Source organism: Budorcas taxicolor, chromosome 15 (assembly GCF_023091745.1).
Source record: "Budorcas taxicolor isolate Tak-1 chromosome 15, Takin1.1, whole genome shotgun sequence".
Taxonomy (NCBI): Eukaryota; Metazoa; Chordata; class Mammalia; order Artiodactyla; family Bovidae; genus Budorcas; species Budorcas taxicolor.
In genome coordinates, this window is record NC_068924.1 from 45,334,124 (window position 1) to 45,358,789 (window position 24,666).

At 42.0% G+C, this 24,666-nt stretch overlaps 2 protein-coding genes across 2 annotated transcripts; both read left to right on the forward strand.

Annotated features, from left to right (window-relative positions):
• Nucleotides 1-232: 232 nt before the first annotated feature.
• Nucleotides 233-1,189, forward strand: LOC128059837 (olfactory receptor 6). The gene has a single exon (XM_052652120.1). The coding sequence runs from the start codon at nt 233-235 to the stop codon at nt 1,187-1,189; it is 957 nt and encodes a 318-aa protein (XP_052508080.1).
• A 22,239-nt stretch (nt 1,190-23,428) lies between these two features.
• On the forward strand, nt 23,429-24,400 carry LOC128059838 (olfactory receptor 2AG1-like). The gene has a single exon (XM_052652122.1). The coding sequence runs from the start codon at nt 23,429-23,431 to the stop codon at nt 24,398-24,400; it is 972 nt and encodes a 323-aa protein (XP_052508082.1).
• The last annotated feature ends 266 nt before the right edge of the window (nt 24,401-24,666 follow it).

The following is a 24,666-nucleotide window of genomic DNA, read 5'->3' on the forward strand; positions in this document are numbered from 1 at the left end:
TTTGAGATTCTTAGCTTTGTGTCTATGTTTTATTTGTTTTCAGGTCCTGTTCTGACACCTGATTTTCTGGAGAAGATGTTGTGGCCTCCAGTGACCTAAATTATACCCCACAACCAGATTATGACCCTAGGGTTATGTTTAATGTAGCCTGAGGGCCCCTTGCGCCAATGTGAATTCACTCTTCAATCTGGTGCTGCCATCACTAAATCTTTTGTCTTTTGATGTCCTAATTATGTGGAAGGAAAATATCACTCATATTAGTGAATTTGTCCTGGTGGGCTTCCCTACTTACCCTTGGGTGCAAGTTCTGCTTTTCTTCCTCTTCCTCATCACCTACCTATTTGTGCTGTTGGAGAATGTAGTCATCATCCTCACTGTATGGGTCACTGGATCCCTGCACAAGCCCATGTATTATTTTCTGGGCACCATGTCCTTTCTGGAGACCTGGTATATATCTGTCACAGTCCCCAAGATGCTGGCTGGATTCCTGCTTTGTCCCAATACCATCTCCTTCTTAGGATGCATGACCCAGCTCTATTTCTTCATGTCACTTGCCTGTACTGAGTGTGTGCTCTTGGCTGCCATGGCCTATGACCGTTATGTGGCTATATGTTGGCCTCTTCGCTATCCGGTTACGATGACCACAGAATTTTGTGTTCAGCTAACCATCAGTTCCTGGCTGAGTGGCTTTACTGTCTCCATGGCAAAAGTATACTTCATCTCCCAAGTTTCCTTCTGTGGTAATAATATCTTGAACCATTTTTTCTGTGACATTTCCCCCATCCTCAAATTGGCCTGCATGGACTCATCTGTGGCAGAGATGGTAGACTTTGTGCTAGCCATCATCATCCTTGTGTTTCCTCTCTCAGCCACTGTCCTTTCCTATGCCTTCATTGTCTCTGCCATCCTGCACATTCCTTCAGCCACTGGGCAGTGGAAGGCCTTCTCTACCTGTGCCTCTCACCTTATAGTGGTAGTCATCTTCTACACAGCCGTGATCTTCATGTATGTCCGACCTCGGGCCATTGCTTCATTCAATTCTAACAAATTGATCTCAGCCATATATGCAGTCTTTACTCCCATGCTCAACCCTATCATCTACTGCCTGAGGAACAAGGAGGTCAAAAATGCCATCAGAAAAACCATGGCATGTGGCCGAGCCTTTTTCTTGAGAGATTCTCTTTGCTGAAGAGATTCAGATTTCAGATTTTCTTCTTTTTTTCATCATCTGCAATGATAAACATACTGACTTAATACAATAATTAAGGAATAAGAGGCTATATATCAAAGAAAATTCCCTTTTCTTTCTTGTATTAATTAAATTCTTTCTTTTAGGAGGCAAAGAGTTAAATAATCAGAATTCTAAAACATATACATTAGTAAAATCATTATAAAGTAATTCTATTTTTCAAGAAGATATTCAGAAATAGTTATACAACTAGTCTTTAGAGTTATATTAATGACATTTTTCCAGTTTAATTTTGTTTTATTTAAAAGCCCTTTCTATCTTAGGAGGCATATACAAAAAGAAGTTCTGCAATAGTCAATGTAATGACCTGTTGCTTGCTTCCTAGTGGGTTAGGGGACTTCTTCCTTTTATAATCAATTGACCTTAAGCTCAACATTCAGAAAACAAAGGTCATGGCATCTGGTCCCATCACTTCATGGGAAATAGATGGGGAAACAGTGGAAACAGTGTCAGACTTTATTTTTTGGGCTCCAAAATCACTGCAGATGGTGACTGCAGCCATGAAATTAAAAGATGCTTACTCTTTGGAAGAAAAGTTATGACCAACCTAGATAGCATATTCAAAAGCAGAGACATTACTTTGCTGACTAAGGTCCATCTAGTCAAGGCTATGGTTTTTCCAGTGGTCATATATGGATGTGAGAGTTGGACTGTGAAGAAGGCTGAGCGCCGAAGGATTGATGCTTTTGAACTGCAGTGTTGGAGAAGACTCTTGAGAGTCCCTTGGACTGCAAGGAGATCCAATCAGTCCATTCTGAAGGAGATCAACCCTGGGATTTCTTTGGAAGGAATGATGCTAAAGCTGAAACTCCAGTACTTTGGCCACCTCATGCAAAGAGTTGACTCATTGGAAAAGACTTTGATGGTGGGAGGGATTGGGGGCAGGAGGAGAAGGGGACGATAGAGGATGAGATGGCTGGATGGCATCACCGACTCGATGGACATAAGTCTGAGTGAACTCCGGGAGTTGGTGATGGACAGGGAGGCCTGGTGTGCTGCTAGTCATGGGGTTGCAAAGAGTCGGATACAACTGAGCGACTGAACTGAACTGGACTGACCTTAATGATATCTCATTTAATTACTTTTTTACATCTATGAAAAAATGAGAAAGAAATACCTTTCAGACTCCAAAAGAAACATTGCAAGATAGTGTGCAAAACTTACCATGGTAGAGAGAAAACAGGATTTTATATACGTACATATATATAATATCTTTGCCCATTTTATAATAAAACCCACTTATAAAATGTATTATATGATATGTAATATAAATTTTTAGAATATAAAATACATACAATGTAAAATTTCTAACAAATGGGATATATTTATAAAATACATAATTTCACACTTTAGTTCTCTTCCTTTATTGGAACTTCTATATACATAATTTTGGGGGTGTTATAGTTGGGGCTTAGACTCAGAAAAACTAGAAGCAATTCATTAAAGCCCCCTAGTTTTCAGGTAAAGTAAGCATTGGCATTGACAAGAGCCACGAAACTGCTTTTGTTAGTACTTGGCCTGGATGTATAAGATTTTTCCAAGTTTCCCAGAACATCTCCCTTCTAAATATTTTTTTAAAATTTTGTAATGGTGAATGCAATATACTAAGAAGTAGTACATGCTTTCATTCAGCCATTATAAAATGACAGAGGAAAAATGGATTCTGTCTGGCTTAGCAAACATATTGGATGAATGAATTAACAAAATATGCTCTGCCAAGAGTTTAAGGATGGCAGGCATGCCATTTCACCCTAACAACTTGGAAGCCACATTTCATAAGTCTTAATTGGGTTGTTAATTTATATACTATATTTGTTTTGTTTTGACTTTATACTATAACTACATGGTCTTCCTATTTTGTATTAAGTTTTTATATAAGATCAGAAGAGGGGCTTCCCTGTTGTCTCAGTAGTAAGAAATCTGCCTGTCAAGGCAGGAGACACAGGTTTGATCCCTAATATGGGAAGATCCTACATGCTGTGAAGCAACTAGGCTCATGAGACACAACTATTCAGCTTGTGCTCTAGAGCCTGGGAGCCACAACTACTGAGCCCACCCACAACAGCTATTGAAGCCCACTTCAATAAAGCCCAGTACTCTGCAACGGAAGAAGCCACAGCAATGAGAAGCCCCCCTATTGCAACTAGAGAAAGCCCAGGCAGCAATGAAGAGCCAGCACAGCCAAAAATAAATAAATTTAAGAAAAAATGTCAGATAAGATTGTTTTAATTTGGTTTTATAAACTGTGGTAGTTTTCAACTTATCTAAACCTGATATATTTTCCTGGCCCTTGTGATTTTTAGTCTAACCACTATATAATTTCTAATAATATCCCTCATAGCTCAGTTGGTAGAGCATTCGCCTGCAATGCAGGAGACCTGGATTCGATTCCCAAGTCAGGAAGACTCCTTTGGAGAAGGAAATGGCAACCCACTTCAGAATTCTTGCCTGGGAAATCCCATGGACAGAGGAGCCTGACAGTCTGCAGTCCATGGGATCACAAGAGTCGGACATGACTGAGATACTTGACTACCACCACTACCACTTTTCTTTAGTCCAAAGGTAATGGTATGGGTCATGGCCCTCATATAAGCACTAAAAACAATATAAGATACTTTATCTTGAATCATATAATTCCTATCCAAGTGTTAGACTTTTCAGTCTTTTGTCGAAAGATAACAGTATATATTTATGCTTGAAAACCTTTATTAATCATTATTGTACAATTAATGTTATCTTGAAATCTCATGGGCTTCCCTGTTAGCGTAGAGGGTAAAGAATCTGCCTGCAATGCAGGAGACCCAAGTTTGATCCCTGGGTTGGGAAGATCCCCTCGAGAAGGGAATGGCAACCCACTCCAGTGTTCTTACCTACAGAATTCCATGGACAGACCACAGAGTTGAAAAGTGTCAGACATGACTGTTCAACTAACACTTCCTTTCTGCTTTGAAATCTCATGAGATTGTTTTTATTTTAAAAATGTTTTCATTTTAATTAAGCAGCTGTATAATTATTTATTATTATAACCTCAACCATCATCTATATTTATAGACTGATGTTCCTTTTCTGGTTTAGACCACCTGATTTAAAAATTTTCTGTATAGCCATTAGGTTATATGTTATACAAATCCTGTGTGTCCTTACTTATGTTCTATTTTACTTGATGAATTGTATTTCCAAAGGAGGTATCTTATTGTCCATTCAGTAGTTCATTTTTCTCTCCCCTTTATTATTTTTTGCTTTTAATATTTATTTTACTTTAATATTTTAAAAGTATTTTTTAGTATTAATTAAAGTATTAATATTTTAATATTTTATTTTTAAATGTTTAAATCATACAGAAAAGTAGAGAAAATAGTATAACTGAAAACTTTGTCCACAATTCAGGTTTCCTAAATTAATGATTAAAGGCTGTACACACTACTAGATGAAGTAAATCAGACAGACGAGAAATATTCTATGACATCCCTCATATGTGGACTCTGAAAAGTAATGATACAAATGATTGTTACTTACAAAACAAAGAGACTCACAGACTTAGAAAATGAACTTATGGTTGCCAGGGGAAGGAATAGTTAGGGAGTTTGGAAAGGTTATGCACACAATGACTGCTAGAAATGGTTTAAAATGGATAATCAACAAGGACTTCTTGTACAGCACATGGAACTCTACTCAATGTTATGTGGCAGCGTGGATGGGAGGCGGGGTTTGGGGGGAATGGATACATGTATATGGATGGCTGAGTCCCTTTGCTGTTTACTTGAAACTATCACAATGTTGTTAATCATCTATACCCCAATACAAAATAAAAAATTTAAAAAAAAGGAAAAACGTTGTACATGGATTTTATAGTTACATTGCCTGTTTAATATTGTACTCCAATTATAACTATGCTACTATATTCAAAATCAGAAGAGTGGCTTTCAAGAAAGAAAGATGGAATGACTTGTAGCTGACTAGAAATCTTCAGAGAAGGATGGAAATAGGTAAAGGTTTTCCTGGAAAACCATCAGACAGTGAACCAGAAAAAGTAAGATAAATTGTCAAAGCTGATCGTAGCAGGAAATTTTCCAGGTAACTAAATTGGTAAAATCTCCCCTTTGTTGCAGGAAAAAAATGTATTGACTGTATAACTAAGGTTTCAATCAGATAAACCAGACCCAGTAGAAGATATGTATTAAAAGATATATTACATGGAACTAACTTATGAAACTGTGGGAATTGGCGACACTAACTTGAAATTTGGAGTGCAGGTGGTCGGGAAGGGTAGCCTGGAACTCTTGGGCATGAGATTAAGCTACTTCTCACAGGTAAAATTTCTTCACCCTCAGTTCTCCTCTTAAGGCCCTTCACTTGATTGAACAAAGTTCCTCTAAATTATCTAGAATAATTTTTTATACTTAAAGTGAACTGAACATGGACTTGAATCGCCTCTAATAAAATACCTTCACAGTCACACATTACTGTTTGATTGAAAAACTAGGAAATAAAGCCTAGTAAAGTTGATACATAAAATTGGTCACCATGGTCCTCCCTTGTCAACTTAGACTTCACATTTATCTCCTTAAATCATGCAATCTCCAAAATAAAGACAATAACAAGGTCATTCTTCCACCTAACACAATACAAGTATCCCGTGTAAAACCAAAACTATGCTAATTCTTTCTCCAGAAGCAGCAAAGTCCTTGGGGATGTTCACTCTTTTCCCTTGATATCTGTAACTTAAACACTGTGGTATAAATTTAATTTATTAATATATTTTATGCTAAATGATATATATACATATATGGGTATACATATATTTATAACAAAATAAATATTTATAATATTAAACTATTACAAGTCTTATTTCATTTCTGCAACTGGTCACATGGTCTTTACTAATGTTTGTAATTGTCTTTAACAACCCATTCCATATTCACTTTGCTCTCAAAAAAGCACCTCAGCTGTCCATTGTTCTTTGTCTAGTATGGTGACTGAAACCTTCATTCCTGAAGGGTCTGGGCCATTAGAAATCCTGCCTGAACCAAGTTGTTGTAATTTTCCATTAACTTTAATCACGGTGCTAAGAGATTTCCTGTATCCCAGTCATACTCTTTCCCGGTAAGATCAGTGAATGCCATGAGCATGGACACATTGCTGTATTTCATTTTCTGTGAAACACACTTCATTTATTGATCAGAAGCAATGCATTGTGGAAGAACTACAAGAATGGATAAATCATTCTGTAAATCCCCAGATGGTAGCTTTGACAGAAGTACTGCATTTAGGGAAGGCAATATTACGTCAAAAGTTAGTGTCTATTCCAGGAAGAACATAGTGTTGCCCCTTCCATGTTGGAAGTGGTCCAAAGTAACCAGTCATCATCAGGTAATTGGCAGGAAGTAGTGCCATATTAGGGACTCAGTTTTGGTCTCTGCTGCTGACAGATTGGACACTAGCTCTAGCCAGGTCATCCTTAGCAAGTACATGTCAATGATTCTGAGCCCATGCACAAATTCTACCCCTGCCATCATGGTCATTTCACTTATAAGCCCACTGGGAAATGACAAAAGTGGCTGGGGAAAAAGACTATTGTCCACAGAAAAGGTCATCCTATCCACTCATTAAAACAATAATTTTTTGATGAGGTCAACTTTTGGTGAGTATTCACATGGAACACAAAATATCTTTATGATTTTTTTTCCCATTCAGTTCAGTTCAGTTCTGTCCCTCAGTCATGTCCAACTCTTTGCAACCCTATGGACTGCAGCATACCAGGCCTCCCTGTCCATCACCAAGTCCTGGAGCTTACTAAAACTCATGTCCATCAAGTCAGTAATGCCATCCAACCATCTCATCCTCTGTCGTCCCCTTCTCTTCCAGCCTTCAATCTTGCCCAATGTCAGGGTCTTTTCCAATGAGTTAGTTCCTTGCATCAGGTGGCCAAAGTACTGGAGCATTTCAGCTTCAGCATCAGTCCTTCCAATGAATATTCCGGACTGATTTCCTTTAGGTTGACTGGTTTGATCTCCTTGGAGTCCAAGGGACTCTCAAGAGTCTTCTCCAACACCACAGTTCTAAAGCATCAATTCTTTGGTGCTCAGCTTTCTTCATAATCCAGCTCTAACATCCATACATGACTACTGGAAAAACCATAGCTTTAATTAATGGGACCTTTGTTGGCAAAGTAATATCTCTGCTTTTTAATATGCTGTCTAGGTTGGTCATAATTTTTCTTCCAAGGAGCAAGCATCTTTTAATTTTATGGCTCCATTCAGAGAAGTATAATCACATTTCCTCTTCCCTGACTTCCTTGTCTCCAGTTTTTGAATCATGCTCCTTGTAAATCCTGGACCATCCAGAAAAACCATTGATTAAGTATATAGATTTACACTTTTGATCATTTCTCTTACTAGGCAAAATGGACAAACAGGTGTTCTGGTCAAGGTTCTGTCCATTGGGACAAATTACCTTTACCATGGTCCTTCAGGGATATCTGGAAAAGGGCTGTACTGCTGTAACTGTCCATGTTAGGGTGGCTCCTGCATATTGTGCAGAATCATCTGTAAACCGTGTCCAGGTTTTCTCTTCCTCAGTCAACTAACTGGTCACAGAGAATTCCCCAAGATGCTGTATGTGTGGCCTAGGAGATAGAAGGTAATGTAGCAAGAATAAGAGCCACAGGCAATTGGGCCACTTCCCCATGCAACTTATGTCTTCATGGCTTGTTCAAGCCCCACCTCATACATATCACTTCCATTCTATAATGGGGCACTACTGTCCGTGTCTAACCCTATAGCTTGGTGGGTCAGATAACACTCAATTTATAATGGTAGCCAGGTCCTTCATGGCCTACGGTTAAGTGTTCATTGTCTGACAAAGCCCAATAGTAAGCTAAAAGCTGTTTCTCAAAAGGAGAGTAGTTATTCACAGAGATGTCAGGGATTTACTCTAAAATCCTAAGTGTTTGTTCGTGATTCATATAAAAGGGTTTCTTAAAAGCTCTAAACAGCATCCCTATGTACTACTGACACTTCCAACACCATTGTATCTGTTGGATCATATGGCCCATAAGACAGAGAATCTTAGACCTATTGCAGAGCCTTTTCTTATTCTGCTGCTGCTGCTGCTAAGTCAGTTCAGTTGTGTCCGACTCTGTGCAACCCCAGAGACAGCAGCCCACCAGGCTCCTGTCCCTGGGATTCTCCAGGCAAGAACACTGAAAGTGAAGTCGCTCAGTCGTGTCTGACTCCTAGCGACCCCATGGACTGCAGCCTACCAGGCTCCTCCGTCCGTGGGATTTTCCAGGCAAGAGTGCTGGAGTGGGGTGCCATCGCCTTCTCCGTTTCTTATTCTAGACCCTGCTTTTTGAGTCATTTGGTAGATGAGCTGGAATAGTTCACCCATGTGAGGAATATTGCCTTCAAAACCAAAGCAGCATACTAGATATTATGCCTCATTTTTCCTTACCTTACAAAGGATGTCTTGACACGCCCCTCACTGTAGTGGCGGCCTTCCCGGCCTGAACCCGGAGGTGTGATGCGCCCTTCCCTCCCTGGCGCGGGCTTGTGCTCGTTGAGGCAGCGGCCTCTCTGTCGCACCTGTCCACTGGCAGCCCTCACTGAGCCTAACCTGGTCAGGCCACCTCTCCCGTCACTCACCCACCCCAAGCAGGCAGGCAGGGCTCCGCTCCGGGTGCGTCAGCTCTAGGGCCACCGAGGCACTCATAAGGCTGGCTGCTGGGGCCAGCAGCAGGCTGAGCCCACAGTGCCTGTTGCCTCAGACAGTGATCACGACTGCCTGACGTGTCAGCCATCTTTATGCGGCCACCATGTTGTCTGCAGCCTGCACGCCTCGGCCACCGAGGGCTGGAGGACGACACTGCTGGAGCAACCTGGTACTTTGGACTTGCCGGCTTTCTGGAGTCGCACCTATATGCTCCGGGTGCAGAGGCAGTGAGGCAGGACCAGCTATTTGCCGCTGCACTCAGCCTTCACCACAGTGGGCCCCTCCTCACAGCAGGAGACTGTTAGTGAGAAACTGTCAACTGCCATTATCGGCCCTGCTCGGCCATTGGTCAGTGCCAAAATGGGGCCCTCCCCCTCTTGATTATAAAAGGAGCCCCAATTCCGACTGAGGGACAGTGTTTTACTTGAGATTGCTAGTTGCTGTGAAAGTGCTGCACTCAATATGCCAGCAAATTTAGAAAACTCAGCAGTGGCCACAGGACTGGAAAAGGTCAGTTTTCATTCCAATCTCAAAGAAAGGCAATGCCAAAGAATGCTCAAACTACCGCACAATTGCACTCATCTCACACACCTGGAGAATCCCATGGAGGGAGGAGCCTGGTGGGCTGCAGTCCATGGGGTCGCTAAGAGTCGGACATGATTGAGCGACTTCACTTTCACTTTTCACTCTCATGCATTGGAGAAGGAAATGGCAACCCACTCCAGTGTTCTTGCGTGGAGAATCCCAGGGACTGGGGAGTCTAATGGGCTGCTGTTTATGGGGTCACACAGAGTCGGACACGACTGAAGGGACTTAGCAGCAGCAGCAGCAGACGCTAGTAAAGTAATGCTCAAAATTCTCCAAGCCAGGCTTGGAGAATTCTCCAGCAATACGTGAACTGTGAACTTCCAGATGTTTAAGCTGGTTTGAGAAAAGGCAGAGGAACCGAGGTCAAATTGCCAACATTCACTGGATCATTGAAAAAGCAAGAGAGTTCCAGAAAAACATCTATTTCTGCTTTATTGACTATGCCAAAGCCTTTGACTGTGTGGATCACAATAAACTGTCGAAAATTCTTCAAGAGATGGGAATACCAGATCACCTGACCTGCCTCTTGAGAAACTTATATGCAGGTCAGGAAACAACAGTTAGAACTGGACATGGAACAATAAACTGGTTCCAAACAAGAAAAGGAGTACGTCAAGGCTGTATATTGTCACCCTGCTTATTTAACTTCTATGCAGAGTACATCATGAGAAACGCTGGGCTGGATGAAGCACAGGCTGGAATCAAGATTGCCGGGAGAAATACCAATAACCTCAGATATGCAGATAACACCACCCTTATGGCAGAAAGTGAAGAGGAACTAAAAAGCCTCTTGATGAAAGTGAAAGAGGAGAATGAAAAAGTTGACTTAAAGCTCAACATTCAGAAAACTAAGATCATGGCATCTGGTCCCATCACTTCATGGGAAATAGATGGAGAAACAGTAGAAACAGTGTAAGACTTTATTTTGGGGGGCTCCAAAATCACTGCAGATGGTGACTGCAGCCATGAAATTAAAAGACGCTTACTCCTTGGAAGAAAAGTTATGACCAACCTAGATAGCATAGTGAAAAGCAGAGATATTTACTTTGCCAACAAAGACCCGTCTAGTCAAGGCTATGGTTTTTCCTTTGGTCATGTATGGATGTGAGAGTTGGACTGTGAAGAAAGCTGAGTGCCGAAGGATTGATGCTTTTGAACTGTGGTGTTGGAGAAGACTCTTGAAGTCCCTTGGATTGCAAGGAGATCCAATCAGTCCATTCTAAAGGAGATCGGTCCTGGATGTTCTTTGAAAGGAATGATGCTAAAGCTGAAACTCCAGTACTTTGGCCACCTGATGCGGAGAGCTGACTCATTGGAAAAGTCTCTGATGGTGGGAGGAATTGGGGGCAGGAGGAGAAGGGGACAACAGAGGATGAGAGGGTGGCATCACTGACTTGATGGACATGAGTTTGAGTGAACTCCGAGTGTTGGTGATGGACAGGGAGGCCTGGTGTGCTGCAGTTCATGGAGTTGCAAAGAGTCAGACACGACTGAGTGACTGAACTGAACTGAATTGAGTCTGCCCTCTGGGTCTTCCCAGTTGGTGCAATGGTAAAGAATCCTCCTGGAATGCAGGAAACACAGATTTGATCCCTGGGTTGGGAAGATCAGATCCCCTGGAGAGGGAAATGGCAGCCCATTCCAGTATTTTTGCCTGAAAAATTCCCATGGACAGTGAAGCCAGGCGGGCTATTGCCCATGGGGTCACAAAGAGTCAGACACAACTGAACACACAGTCTGCCATTTGCTCAGTCTTCTAGCTTCTGATTAAAGTCATTATTCCTTGTTTAAACAACTCATCTTTCAATTTATTGGTCTGTTATGGGGCAAGCAGAACAAGCTTGGGCTCGGTAACAACACTGCCAGACACCTAGAAATTTCACTTCCATGGAAGGTACTTGAATTTTTGTCACATTTATCTACAATCATCTGACAGGTAAATGTCTCATTGAAATGTCTAGAGTAATTGCTGCTTCCTGGTGTTGTTGTTCAGTCGTGTCCAACTCTTTGCCACTCCAAGGACTGCAGCATGTCAGGCTTCCCTGTTCTTCATTATCTCCTGGCGTTTGCTCAAATTTATGTCCTTTGAGCCGGTGATGCTATCTAACAATCTCATCCTCTGTCACCCCCTTCTCCATTTGCCTTCAATCTTTCCCAACATCAAGGTCTTCCCACTCATTTCCAGTGAGTCTACTCTGTGCATCTGGTGGCCAAAGTACTGGAGCTTCCTTCAGCTTCAGCAACAGTCTTTCCAGTGAATATTCAGGGTTGACTTCCTTTAGGGTTGATCTGATCTTGTGCTCCAAGGGACTCTAAGAAATCTTTTCCAGCACCACAATTCAAAAGCATAAATTCCTCAGCATTTAACCTTCTTTACGGTTGGCCTCTCTCATCCATACATGACTACTGGAAAAACCATAGCTTTGACTATAAGGATCTTTGTTGGCAAACTGATGTCTCTGCTTTTCAATACATTGTCTAGGTTTGTCATAGCTTTTCTTCCAAGGAGCAGCATCTTTTAGTTTCATGGCTGTGGTACCATCTGCAGTGACTTTGGAGCCCAAGAAAATAAAATCTGTCACTGCTTCTACTTTTTCTCCTTCTATTTATCATAAAGTTGTGGGACCAGATGCCATGATCTTAGTGTTTTGAACTCTGAGTTTCAAACCAGCTTTTTCACTCTCTTCTTTCACCCTCATCAAGAGGCTTGTTAGTTCCTCTTCACTTTTTGTCATTAAAGCAATATCGTCTGCATATCTGAGGTCGTTAATTTTTCTCCTGGCAATCTTGATTCCAGCTTTGATTTATCCAGCCAGGCGTTTTGCATGAAGTACTCTGTGTATATGCTAAATAAATAAGGTGACAGTATATAGCCTTGTCGTACTCCTTTTCTAATTTGGAACCAGTCAGTTGTTCCAGGTAAGCTTCTAACTGTTGCTTCTTGATCCGCATATAAGTTTCTCAGGAGACAGGTAAGGTGGTCTGGTATTGCTTCCCTTTAAGAATTTTCCACAGTTTGCTGTGATCCACATGGTCAAAGGCTTTAGGGTAGTCAACAAAGCAGATGTTTTTCTCCCTTGCTTTCTCCATGATTCAATGAATGTTGGCAATTTGATCTCTGATTCCTTTGACTTGTGAAAACCAGCTTGTACATCTGGAAGTTCTAGGTTCACATACTGCTGAAGCATAGCTTAAAGGATTTTGAGCATCTTACTAGCATGAGAAATGAGAGCAATTGTCCAGTAGTTGGACTGCAAGGAGATCAAACCAGTTCATCCTCAAGGAAATCAATCCTGAATATTCATTGGAAGGACTGATGCTGAAGCTGAAGGTCCAATACTTTGGCCACCTGATGCAAAGAACTGACTCCTTGAAAAGACTCTTTTGTTGGGAAAGATTGAAGGCAGGAGGAAAAGGGAATGACAGAGGGTGAGATGTTTGGATGGCATCACCGACTTGATGGACATGAATTTGAGCAAGCTCCTCGAGGTGGTGAGGGACAGGGAGACCTGGTGTACTGCAGTCCATGGGGTCACAAAGAGTCAGACATGATTGGGTGATTGAACTGAACTGTCCAGTAGTTTGAACATTCTTTGTCATTACCTCTATTTGGGATTAGAATGAAAATTGACCTTTTCCAGTCCTGTGGCCACTGTTGAATTTTCCAAATTTGCTGACATATTGAGTGCACCATTTTTACAGCATCATCTTTCAGGATTTCAAATAGCTCAGCTGGAATTCCATCACCTCCATTAGCTTTTTTTGTAGTAAGGCTGCCTAAGGCCCACTTGACTTCACCATTCCATGATAAGAAAAAACAATAAGCATGATATCTTTGTAATAGAACCAGACAAGTGCAGCTCTTTTCATGAGGCCATTGCTGTGCCTTATTCCTCCCGTCTTCCCCTACGGTGTTACCAGGCAACAGTTTTCATGGGACTGGTACTGAGAGGATAACAGGCAGGAATGCCAGGGGTCTCCAAATGGAGGAAATAGGCTGCAAGTGTTAGACATTTTTTGTCTCTCCCTTAAGCAGCAGGAGGAAACAAACTCTCCAAGGAAAGGTTTTTCTTAAGCTGTATTAATGAAACTATGTATTTTCTTTGGAATTTGCCTTTCTTCAAAATGAGTCCACCTAAGACTAACTTTTTTTCTTTTCTCAAACCTTGGGCTGATAATAATTCGACAAATCAGTATTCATATTGATTATTTTATGCCTGGGGGATGACACACCTTGTGCCATCCTATCTCAAAAACGCATATTGTGGGGGAGGGGCCTGGTGAAACTCCCTCAGCCTTGAGGTGTCTATCTTATCTGATTAATAACTTTCTAAGTTGGGAGGAATTGGGGGCAGGAGGAGAAGGGACGACAGAGGATGAGATGGCTGATGGCATCACTGACTCGATGGACGTGAGTCTGAGTGAACTCCGGGAGTTGGTGATGGACAGGGAGGCCTGGCGTGCTGCAATTCATGGGGTCGTAAAAGTCGGACATGACTGAGCAACTGAACTGAACAGAATAGACATAAAACAGCTTGCTAAAACTAGCACGGGGGTCACTCTCCATCCCATTTTTGATGTCAATGTCAGAAGCTTTCTCAGTCCCTTTTCACTTTAATAAAACTCTGCTATCTGGTCCCAAAGCTAAATCTTCTTCTTTGGAGATCATGAATCCATGATAACTTCACCGTAAGCTATCTGTGGTTGTCATTCTTGGCCATTGGTCAGCACCACGTGGGCCCTGCTCACAAGCAGCCAACTATTAATGAGCCATGTTAGTGTGGAATTCAGCCAAAGTTCCAGTGGGAGTGGTGGTTGTCAGTTGGAGAGCGAGGTGAGAGAAGGATCCTGGCCTTCTCCCTAGAGTCTTCCAGCTTGCCTGGCCCTGGGCCAACGGTCGAGTTGAGAAACCAAGGAATGAGGCTGGGGGCTGTGTCCTGCAGATCTCCAAAGCCCTCACCAAGGCTACCCACTGGCTTGACCCAGGCCTTGAGGTAGTGGTGAGCTTCTCCCCCATCCCTGTTTCTGTGACCTAATAGCAGTGGCTATTAGTGTGAACCTAATAGACTGGGTTCACAGTCTACGGGACCTAGCTGACTCCCGACCCCCACCCCACTGTTTGGGGAGCCTGAGAGCCAGTTGGGTCCTGGGTGCCTGGTTCCCTCAGTGATGACAGCTGGGCAGGGCCTGGGGACCTGGTCCTGAGGAAGCTACCAGCTGAGATCTACCTTCTCTTAGCCAAGACCAGGACCTTGGCAGGGGAGAGTTGTGCCTTGGCACCTTGCCTTTCTTGTCAGATCAGAAAGTGACATTTGTTTGGTGGACATTTATAAGAATGTCATTAGCTGACCATGACTTAACCTCAAGAACAAAGGATTTGACACCAAGAAGTTATTTTCTAAGAACATCATCATCAACTAACCATTAGTCTCTGTGAGTCAGACTGCTATGCTTACTGCTTTCACTCTGCCACCCATTACAACAGCCATGTTCAACTTATCTTTGGTGATTAAGATATGATGATGGCCATGCCACATGAGATTCCATTATCCCATTGCATTTAGAGATCCCAGTTCAGTGGTAGCAGCTCCCACTATAATTTCTGACCTACACAGAAGAGCAACCACAGGGCCCTTAATCGATGCTGGATCTTCTCTCATAAATTTGTTTCTCATAGTCATAGTGAAAGATGTATTCTCCCAGAGTGGTTGAGCAGGCCTTATTTGATAAACCCATTCCAACAGTTTATCTCCCAAAGCCTTTGGACAACTTACTCTACAGTATATAAACGTAAATCTTACACCTTAAATTCTATTTACTGTGGTAGACCTACCCTTGCACTCATGTTTTAGCCAGCCAACTAAACAATCTGTAGAGCACTTTCTAACCTCTTGAGCTGAAACACTGAATCCAAGGTCTCTACTTAGTGGGCCAAATCAATAAGTTTAGCCTTATCCAACTTTTTTCCTCCCACCATAATTCCATACCCATGAGCTCCATCCCCACACTTATCTCCCAGATTTCTGTCTGTATACTTTGGAAAAATCATGCTGCTCCTTTGATATATATAACAACTCTTACCCTTTGAGTTTGCTGGAATATGAGTCTACTTACATGTTTGGAAGCAAAGAGGGAAGATGAGAGTGGTCCCTGAGGAGAATCTGCAGTGTCTTAATGGCAACAACCTCAGGGGTGTTTATTATATGTTTCTAAGGCAAATGAGGGCTAAACTTTCATGAAACAGCTAATTATTGGTCAAAAAATTATCAGAACAGTGTCCTCAGAGTCCTGGGAATCTATTTGTCCATAGTCCAATTGTCAGGTTCCCATTCCTCCCTAAACAATCCCTCACTTTAACAGAAGACATCCTGGAAATTTAGGAATACAATTTGCATTATAATTGAGCTACTAACATACTGAAACTCTGGGTTTGGTTTTAGGGCCATATAAGGAGAATAACATTTCTACCCTTTTCCTCACACTTGAGAGTCATTGAGGCAACATCTGTAGGTATTCTGACTCAGCAAACATCTACTCTTTGAACAAGAAGTGCTCTCCTCTTGGTGATAATCATGAATTCCCTGCCCTCTAATAATCTGCCCAGGGAACAGAAGGGAATATGGAATGATGACTTATAGATCCCACTTTGCCTTAAGAAGATGACTAAACCATGTTAATACAGACCACTAATGTGTGTGTTTCTAGCAAGAGCTTGGTGGTGTGCTATTGTGGAATCTACAGAAATCCACTCCTTCACAAACTAGACTGTCTAGGATCTTCTGTATTAACATGTGAGCTTTGACTACAGTTTTCAATATCTTCCCCACAACCATATAAGGAGGGCAGAAACTACATACTTTCAATAACGGGGTCACTGAGCCTGGCACCATAGCTGGTACAAAGCAGAAATTAAATAACATTTGATGAATTCATAAAGAAGCTCAGCATCAGAGAAAATATTTAATGGACTAAAATAGAGGCCATCAGCACTAAGTTCTAATCACCTGACTTAACTGAGTAGCAGCAAACTGACAATACTGACATGTAAAGATACACACATCCTTCCTCTGAATATATCCGGGATTATATCACTTAACAACTCTTCCACTGCCACCCCTCTGGCCCAAGTCATTGGCTCCTTTCTGGGTCATTGCAACAGGTTCCTAACCAGTCTGCCTGCTTCCTTTCTGGTCCCTGTAAAGTCTTTAACAGAGTAACAAGGCAAAGTCTTTAACAAAGTGACAATTCCTCTTAAACAAAATTCAAATTATTTCAGTTTCCTATTCAAAGACCCCCAATAGTTCCCTGATTCACTTAGAACAAAAGTCGAAACCTTCACAGTGCTTCTATATGCTTACTCCGCTTACTCTCTGACCTCGCCTCCTACTCCATCCAACCCAGCTTGCTCACTCCAGTCCAGCTCCATTGGTCTCCTTGTTTGCCTACCTCAGCTTGACCTCAGAACCTTTTCAGTGGCTCTTCTCTCTAAAATGATCTTCACATTTTTGCTCAAAGGACATTTTCTCAGTAAGATCTGCTCTAACCTTTCTATTTAAAGTTAGCAAATTCTTTCCACATTCTCTGTTCCTCTTACCTTTTTTAGCTCCAAAGCACCTGAAAACTCCTAATATACAATGTGACACTTGCGATATTTTATTTCTTGTTCTCCACCACCTAGAAGGTAACATCCCTAAGAAAGGATGGTTGGTTATTTTTTTCTAGATTATTGCTATATAATGTGTTCAGTGCACAGTTGAAGTTAATACATATTGAATGAGAAAAAAAGACAGAATAATGGAAGAAAACAAAGCATGCAAAGTTAAGGTTACATATTGAATGAGAAAAGAAAAAAAAAGAACTATGGAAGGAAAACAAAGCAGGATACATTGTATGCTTTAGTCTTAATTTGCTCTGAGATACTCGCTTCTGCTCACTGCAACAATTACCTCCAGAGGAAAGACTGAGATAGAGCCCTGCTTTCACAGCTCTCCTGAGACCTCACTGGGTCTTCTCAAATCCCTGTGAATTTGGCACAGATGCACAGTACTAGCCCAAGGCCTGGTCATTAGGTGTGAACTCAGGGATTGTAAATAGCCCCCCTTCCATGTTTCCTTTACTGGGGTGCAGAACTCATTTACTGAGAGATGATGAAAGAAGAGTTAAGAGGTCAGGAATCACACCCAGGAGATTTATTAAAATTTCTGTCTCCCAGCACTTCCAGGAAGGGATCAATTCAGCTGGAGAGAGAGTTCCTTTTAAACAAAGCTTCTGAGTAGAGGGATAAAGTCATTGCCATCACATAGGGAGGCAGAAGAGCCACCCCGAAGGACAGGGCCCTGTCTCACTGTGGCCCCTGAGAAAGTGAGGCCAGGCATTGCAGACCTTCCTTTGGGTCCTCTTCCTGGATCATCTGTATTGGTTTTCCTTTATTCAGCTTTTCCTCCAGAGCCAAGTAGGAGTGAAACTGTTTTTAAAAGTTAAGCATTCACCTTAGTTAGACAATTGCTTTATGGCTAGGAAAATTCCTTCACAAGGTGACTGGGCTAGAGACACAGCTTGTCTTAACCCTTCACATAAGAGAGGGGACAGACTGTTTCAGGTTCCTATGAGACCCTTCTCTCTGAAGTGTAGATCATTCAAAGACCAGGTGGCCCATCCCAGAGAGGCCCTGCAAAGCCAGATGGATGGGAACGCCCTGACCCACTGATCCCACATACCTCCTCACAGCTGGTCCCCTTCATGCACTGGTACAAAATCTACTTTATTTACTCACCAATTTCTATTTGCACTTCTTCACCCTCCAAACAAGATACACAGCCAATGGTGAAATCTACCAGCAGTATCTCCTGTCTATCAGAGGTAAGGATTTCATCTCGGTTTGGGAGGTATTATGAAGTTTCTGTAAATGAATGATCAGGAAATGGGAGCAGGACCCTAGTTAGGAAATGTGGATGGTTAGGAAATGTTATCTGTTCCCTAGGTCTTGGACATGTCATTAATGGTGGTCTCATTTATTCACCAAATAATCATCAAGGATATTCTCTAATTAAGGAGCTGTGCCATATACTGAACAATCACTGTGAATAAGACATAATCCTTACATTTAAAGATTAGCATTAAAATATTTGACTGCAATAGTCAGTGAAGCTACTTACTCTGAGAGAAGCAAGGCAAACTTCTGGGAGGTAGTAACAGAGATGTTCTGAAGTACCAGGAAGTTTTAACTGAGAAAAAGAATTAGAGCATGTGGAATGGGAAAGGGGAAAGAAATGGCGCTTTCTAGGAAGAAGGAGCTGCAAGAGCAAAATCCTAGAGGCAAGAGGAAACACAATTTCCTGGAGAATTTCAGCTGGATCAACATGGAGGGACTTGGGGTCTGGACAGGGATGGAGGAGAGCGGAGAGGCTAGGAACCACAGGCAGAAATGAGGCAGGGGAGGTCAGCTGGCTAGATGATGAACTGATTTTGAGGGGAGCTGATAAAGTACGTTTATAGCCAAAAGGAGGGAACAACTTAAATGTCCACTGACAGATGAATGGTTAAAGAAAATGTGATATAAATATAATGGAATTTTATTCAACTATAAAGAGAAGGAAATCTGGTCCTGTGCTACAACATGTAAGAAATTGGAATACACTGTGTTAAGTGAAGTCAACCACAGAAGTCTAAATACTACATGATTCCAATTATGTCATCTAAAGTAGTCAAATTGTAGCAGAAAGAATGGTGGCTTCCAGGGGCTGCTGGGATGTGGAAATGGAAAGCTGCTGTTCAGTGAGTATAAAGTTTCAGTCATGCAAAATGGAAAAGTTCAGGAGATATACTGTACAACATTGTGCTTATAGTTGACTGTACTGTACACTTAAAACTTTAAAAGAGTAGATCACATGTTGTTTGTTTTTTACCACCAATTAAAAAAAAGAGAGAGTAATTGAACAAAAATCTCTGTAAACTTGTTTCTGTATACTGCTCATACTTTAAATTTATTGAGAATCTATCAACATTCAGAAAAGATGGTGATTGCAGCCATGAAATTAAAAGATGCTTACTCCTTGGAAGGAAAATTATGACCAACATAAATACCATATTAAAAAGTAGAGACATTACTTTGCTGACAAAGGTCCGCCTAGTCAAGGCTATGGTTTTTCCAGTAGTCATGTATGGATGTGAGAGTTGGACTGTGAAGAAGGCTGAGCACCGAAGAATTGATGCTTTTGAACTGTGGTGATGGAGAAGACTCTTGAGAGTCCCTTGTACTGCAAGGAGATCCAACCAGTCCATCCTAAAGGAGATCAGTCCTGGGTGTTCATTGGAAGGACTGATGTTCAAGCTGAAACTCCAATATTTTGGCTACCTCATGTGAAGAGCTGACTCATTGGAAAAGACTCTGATGCTGGGAGGGATTGGGGACAGGAGGAGAAGGGGAAGACAGAGGATGAAATGGTTGGATGGCATTAGCGACTCAATGGACATGAGTTTGGGTAAACTCTGGGAGTTGGTGATAGACAGGGAGGCCTGGTGTATTGCAGTCCATGGGGTTGCAAAGAGTCGGACATGACTGAGTGACTGAACTGAACTGAACTCTGTAACTATAGCCATAAAAGTATAAGTTAAAATATGACATGTAAAATAGTTATGAAAATAAAAAAATCATGAGACCACTGAAACAGTTGCATAGAGCTAAGATCACTCCTACTTTACAAGCGAGAAAAATGTGACAGCTACATGTTAAAATGAGATCATGTGATCAGTAGGAAAGATATAACTCAAGCCAAGGAGTTTGACCTTGCCTTGTGTTTTATTCACAATGTCTTAGACAAGTCAAAGTATTAGGTATAAATCATTATCACAAAATATCAACAGAAAGAGAGTGAGTGCTAAATTGGTGGTGGTAAGAAGGACACTGATTTTGCTGATGAAGAATCAGCAAACTATGCACCTTGCAAGAGAAAACAGTCCTTGAATTCCAAGCTTTCACATAAAGTCCTATCCATTCTATTCACCTACTCACTCTGAGAAAAATAGATTCTCCGTTCTCATGAAAATTTCTAGTCCCTTAAACATACTCAATTCTTCTATTTATCACCTACCAAATTAGCCCCTCATGACTGAATTCCATCTCAAGAATCATATCAGTCACCAATTGTTGTTGATTCGACTTCCAACATGAATCTTGACTCTATCATATCTTTGCCATGTCCCTGGTCCATCTTACCTAGATGATCACAATCACCCCTGCACATATCTCCCTGGGTCTGTTCTTGGCCATCTTCTACTTCTACTCCTCCATGGGACTATCAGAGTTATCTTTTAAAAGTATGAATCACTCTTGTGTATACAGATTAAAGACATCCCTTATATGTGGAATCTAAAAAGAAATGATACAAATGAACTTACAAAACAGAAACAGACTCACGGATTTAGAGAATGAGCTTATGGTTGCCAGAAGAAGGATGAGGGGAAAGGATAGTTTAGGGAGTTTGGGACAGGCATGTAAACATGTTTATATATGGCGGAATTCCTTCATTGTTTACCTGAAACTATCACAACTTTGTTAATTGGCTATACCCCAATACAAAAGAAAACGTTTAAAAAGAAAAAAAACAAACAAACAGCTCTCAATTATAGTCTATATGGGATTCCATGGAGACTCAGTGGTAAAGAATCAGCCTGCAATGCAGGAGAGGTGGGTTCAATCTGTGGGTCAGAAAGATCCCCTGGAGGAGGAAATAGCAACCCACCTCAGTATTCTTGCCTAGGAAATCCCACAGACAGAGGAGCCTGGCAGGCTGCAGTCCATGGGGTCACAAAAGAGACAGACAGGACTTAGTTAACAAATAACAACAATAGTAGTCCATATTCCCTGAAAGGCCAAACACAACTTGGAACATGTTTACCACTCCACGTGTCTCTCAGTCAGTACCGTCTTCACCAATCTTACTTCAGCTTCTTAGAAATTACAAGCTCTTTCCTATTTCAAATATTCTGCATATTATATATCCATTGCTCAGGTAGCTCTTCATCCCTCCTCAATTGGGTAATTTACGTTTGTCTGTCAAAATTGAGCTTCAAATTCACAGACTCAGAAGGCTTTCTTTAACTACCAATCTACATGAGAACCACTGTTCACTTTTTTTTGCTTTAGGATGCTTTTCAGAATTTATAGTTACATCTATTTTATTTATTTATTGGCTATGTCATGCAGCTTGTGGGAACTTAGTTACCTGACCAACGATTGAACCCAGGCTCTGAGCCCTGAGGGCGGGGAGTCCCAACCACTGGACAGCCAGGGAATTCTCCACCTACCTTTCAATGCTCCTCATGAGTGTAACTGAATGTGGTCTGGCATTTTATATACTACGTACTTCCCTGTACGAATGGGAGCTAGCACAGTGCCTGGCACATAATAGGCACGAGAGGGAATGGTTCTTTCTCTCTTCCAAAATTTTCTTTTACATCAAGGTAACATGGGGTAGGCATTGGCACTCCACTCCAGTACTCTTGCCTGGAAAATCCCATGGATGGAGGAGCCTGGTGGGCTGCAGTCCATGGGGTCGCTAAGAGTCGGACACAACTTAACGACTTCACTTTCACGTTTCACTTTCATGCATTGGAGAAGGAAATGGCAACCCACTCCAGTGTTCTTGCCTGGAGAATCCCAGGGACGGGGGAGCCTGGTGGGCTGCCGTCTATGGGGTTGCACAGAGTCGGACACGACTGAAGCGACTTAGCAGCAGCAGCAGCAGCAACATGGGTTTGGGTAGACTCAGGGAGTTGGTGATGGACAGGGAGGCCTGGAGTGCTGCGATTCACGGGGTTGCAGAGTCGGACATGACTGAGCCACTGAACTGAACTGAACGCTAATCCTTAGTCTCTACTCTCTCCTTTCTTCTCAAGTTTCAGGGAGGAAGTTAATCTAATTGGAGAATGAACCGGAATAAAATTCTCTTTTTTTCTTAGAAGAAACAATGTATCTCTTGTTCTCCTATTCCACCACTCCTTCTTCAGTGGGAAGTACTGACCTGGTCCTGCTTTGCTTGTGACTGCAAAGGTAATTATGTTCATTTTGAGGTTGGTTTAGGAAGTCCCATTATCCACTAACACAGAAATTACATCCCGTAATTTCTGCTTTATGAAAAATAGGGTGATGTTTTGGCTGCACAAATATCTCCTGTCTCAATTGTTTCACAACCTGGATGGGAGAGAGGAAAATATATGTTAGGCCTTCTTGAAGATGCATCTCCTGAAAAGAAGGGAAGGAAAAAGAAGCTGGATACCATATGTCTGGGCTTCCCAGGTGGCGTTAGTGGTAAAAAATCTACCTGCCAGTGCAGGAGACATAAAGAGACGTGGGTTCAATCACTGGGTAGGGAAGATCCCCTGGAGGAGGGCACAGCAACCCACTCCAGTATTCTTACTTAAAGAATCCCTTGGACAGAGGAGCCTGGCGGGCCACAGTCCATGGGGTGGCAGAGCTGGACACAGCTGAAGTGACTTAGTGCACTCCGTATGTCTATATGCCTAGATTTTCCCTTTAATGTTTCCCATTGGTTAAGTTGCTCCTGTTTCTCAAGAGAAGGAAGTGGGATGGTGAAGCAGAGCAAATGCAGAATTACTGCCCAAATGGGACTTGCCTAATATTGAAGGAAACATCAGAAATGGGAAAGAAATGTGCTATTTTAACAATATGTTATCAGTACATACTTGATTTAATTTATGAATGAAAGACTAATACATGTTAGGATAAACTGAGCAACTAATTTCTTTCGATCAAGGGCTGTAACATTGTAAAGGCAAGGAGTCCCCAGTGACCACATCAGAACTACCTTATCTGATTTTTCATAATTTCAGATAACAACAACAACAAAAAAAAAACACAGAATGGAGCTCTATAACTCCACCGTGGAAAGTGGTTTCATCTTGGTGGGGATTCTGACTCACAGTGGGTCTCCTAGACTGCTCTGCACTACAATCTCAGTCCTGTACATGCTGGCCCTCACCAGCAATGGTCTGCTGCTTCTGGTCATCACGATGGATGCCCGGCTCCATGTGCCCATGTACCTTCTGCTCAGCCAGCTTTCTCTCATGGATTTGATGCTTACATCTGTAGTTATTCCTAAAACACTTGTGGATTATCTGCATGGAGAGAATGCCATCTCCTTTGAGGGCTGTGCCCTTCAGATGTTCCTAGTACTGACCCTGGGTGGTGCAGAGGGCCTCTTACTGGCCTTCATGGCCTATGACAGGTATGTGGCCATTTGTCATCCTCTGAACTACATGGTCCTCATGAGGCCCAGGATCTGCTGGCTCATGGTGGCCACCCCTTGGACCCTGGCATTCCTGAATTCTGTGATACACACTTCATATACCATGCATTTTCCTTTCTGCATGACCCGGGAAATCAGGCACCTCCTCTGTGAGATCCCACCCTTGCTGAAATTGGCCTGTGCAGATACCTCCAGATATGAGTTCATGGTGTATGTGTCAGGGTCCGTCTTTCTCATGCCTTCCCTTGCTGCCGTCCTTGCCTCCTATACGTTTGTCCTAGTTGCTGTCCTCCACATGTCCTCAGGAGAGGGAAGGCAGAAAGCCCTCTTCACATGTTCCTCTCACCTGACTGTGGTGGGAATGTACTATGGAGCTGCCATGTTTATGTATGTCCAGCCCAGCTCCCACCACAGTCCCCAACAGGACAACATCCTCTCTGTATTTTATGTTGTCATTACTCCAGCACTGAACCCTCTCATCTATAGTCTGAGAAACAGGGAGGTAATGGGGGCCTTCAGGAGAGTATTAGGGAGGTTTTCTCTTATCCAGGATGCTGGCTGCCAGTGTCATATTGAAGCCCTATAACTCCTAGCTTCATATCCGCTCTTGGTTTTTTTTTTAAATATAAATTTATTTATTTTAATTGGAGGTTTTATGTGGTTCTTCTACATTATGAAAATTCTGAAAATTTGCCACATTAGATCTAAGTCCTCATTTGGTCTTAGAGACACAATTTTGTCTCCATCAGCTCTGTATTTTGATAGTTAAGAAGCATTCATTTCTCTGATCAATATCCCAGGATATGCTTGAAATTCTTTTTCTGTTCTGACAGAGTGACCTTACATTTTATT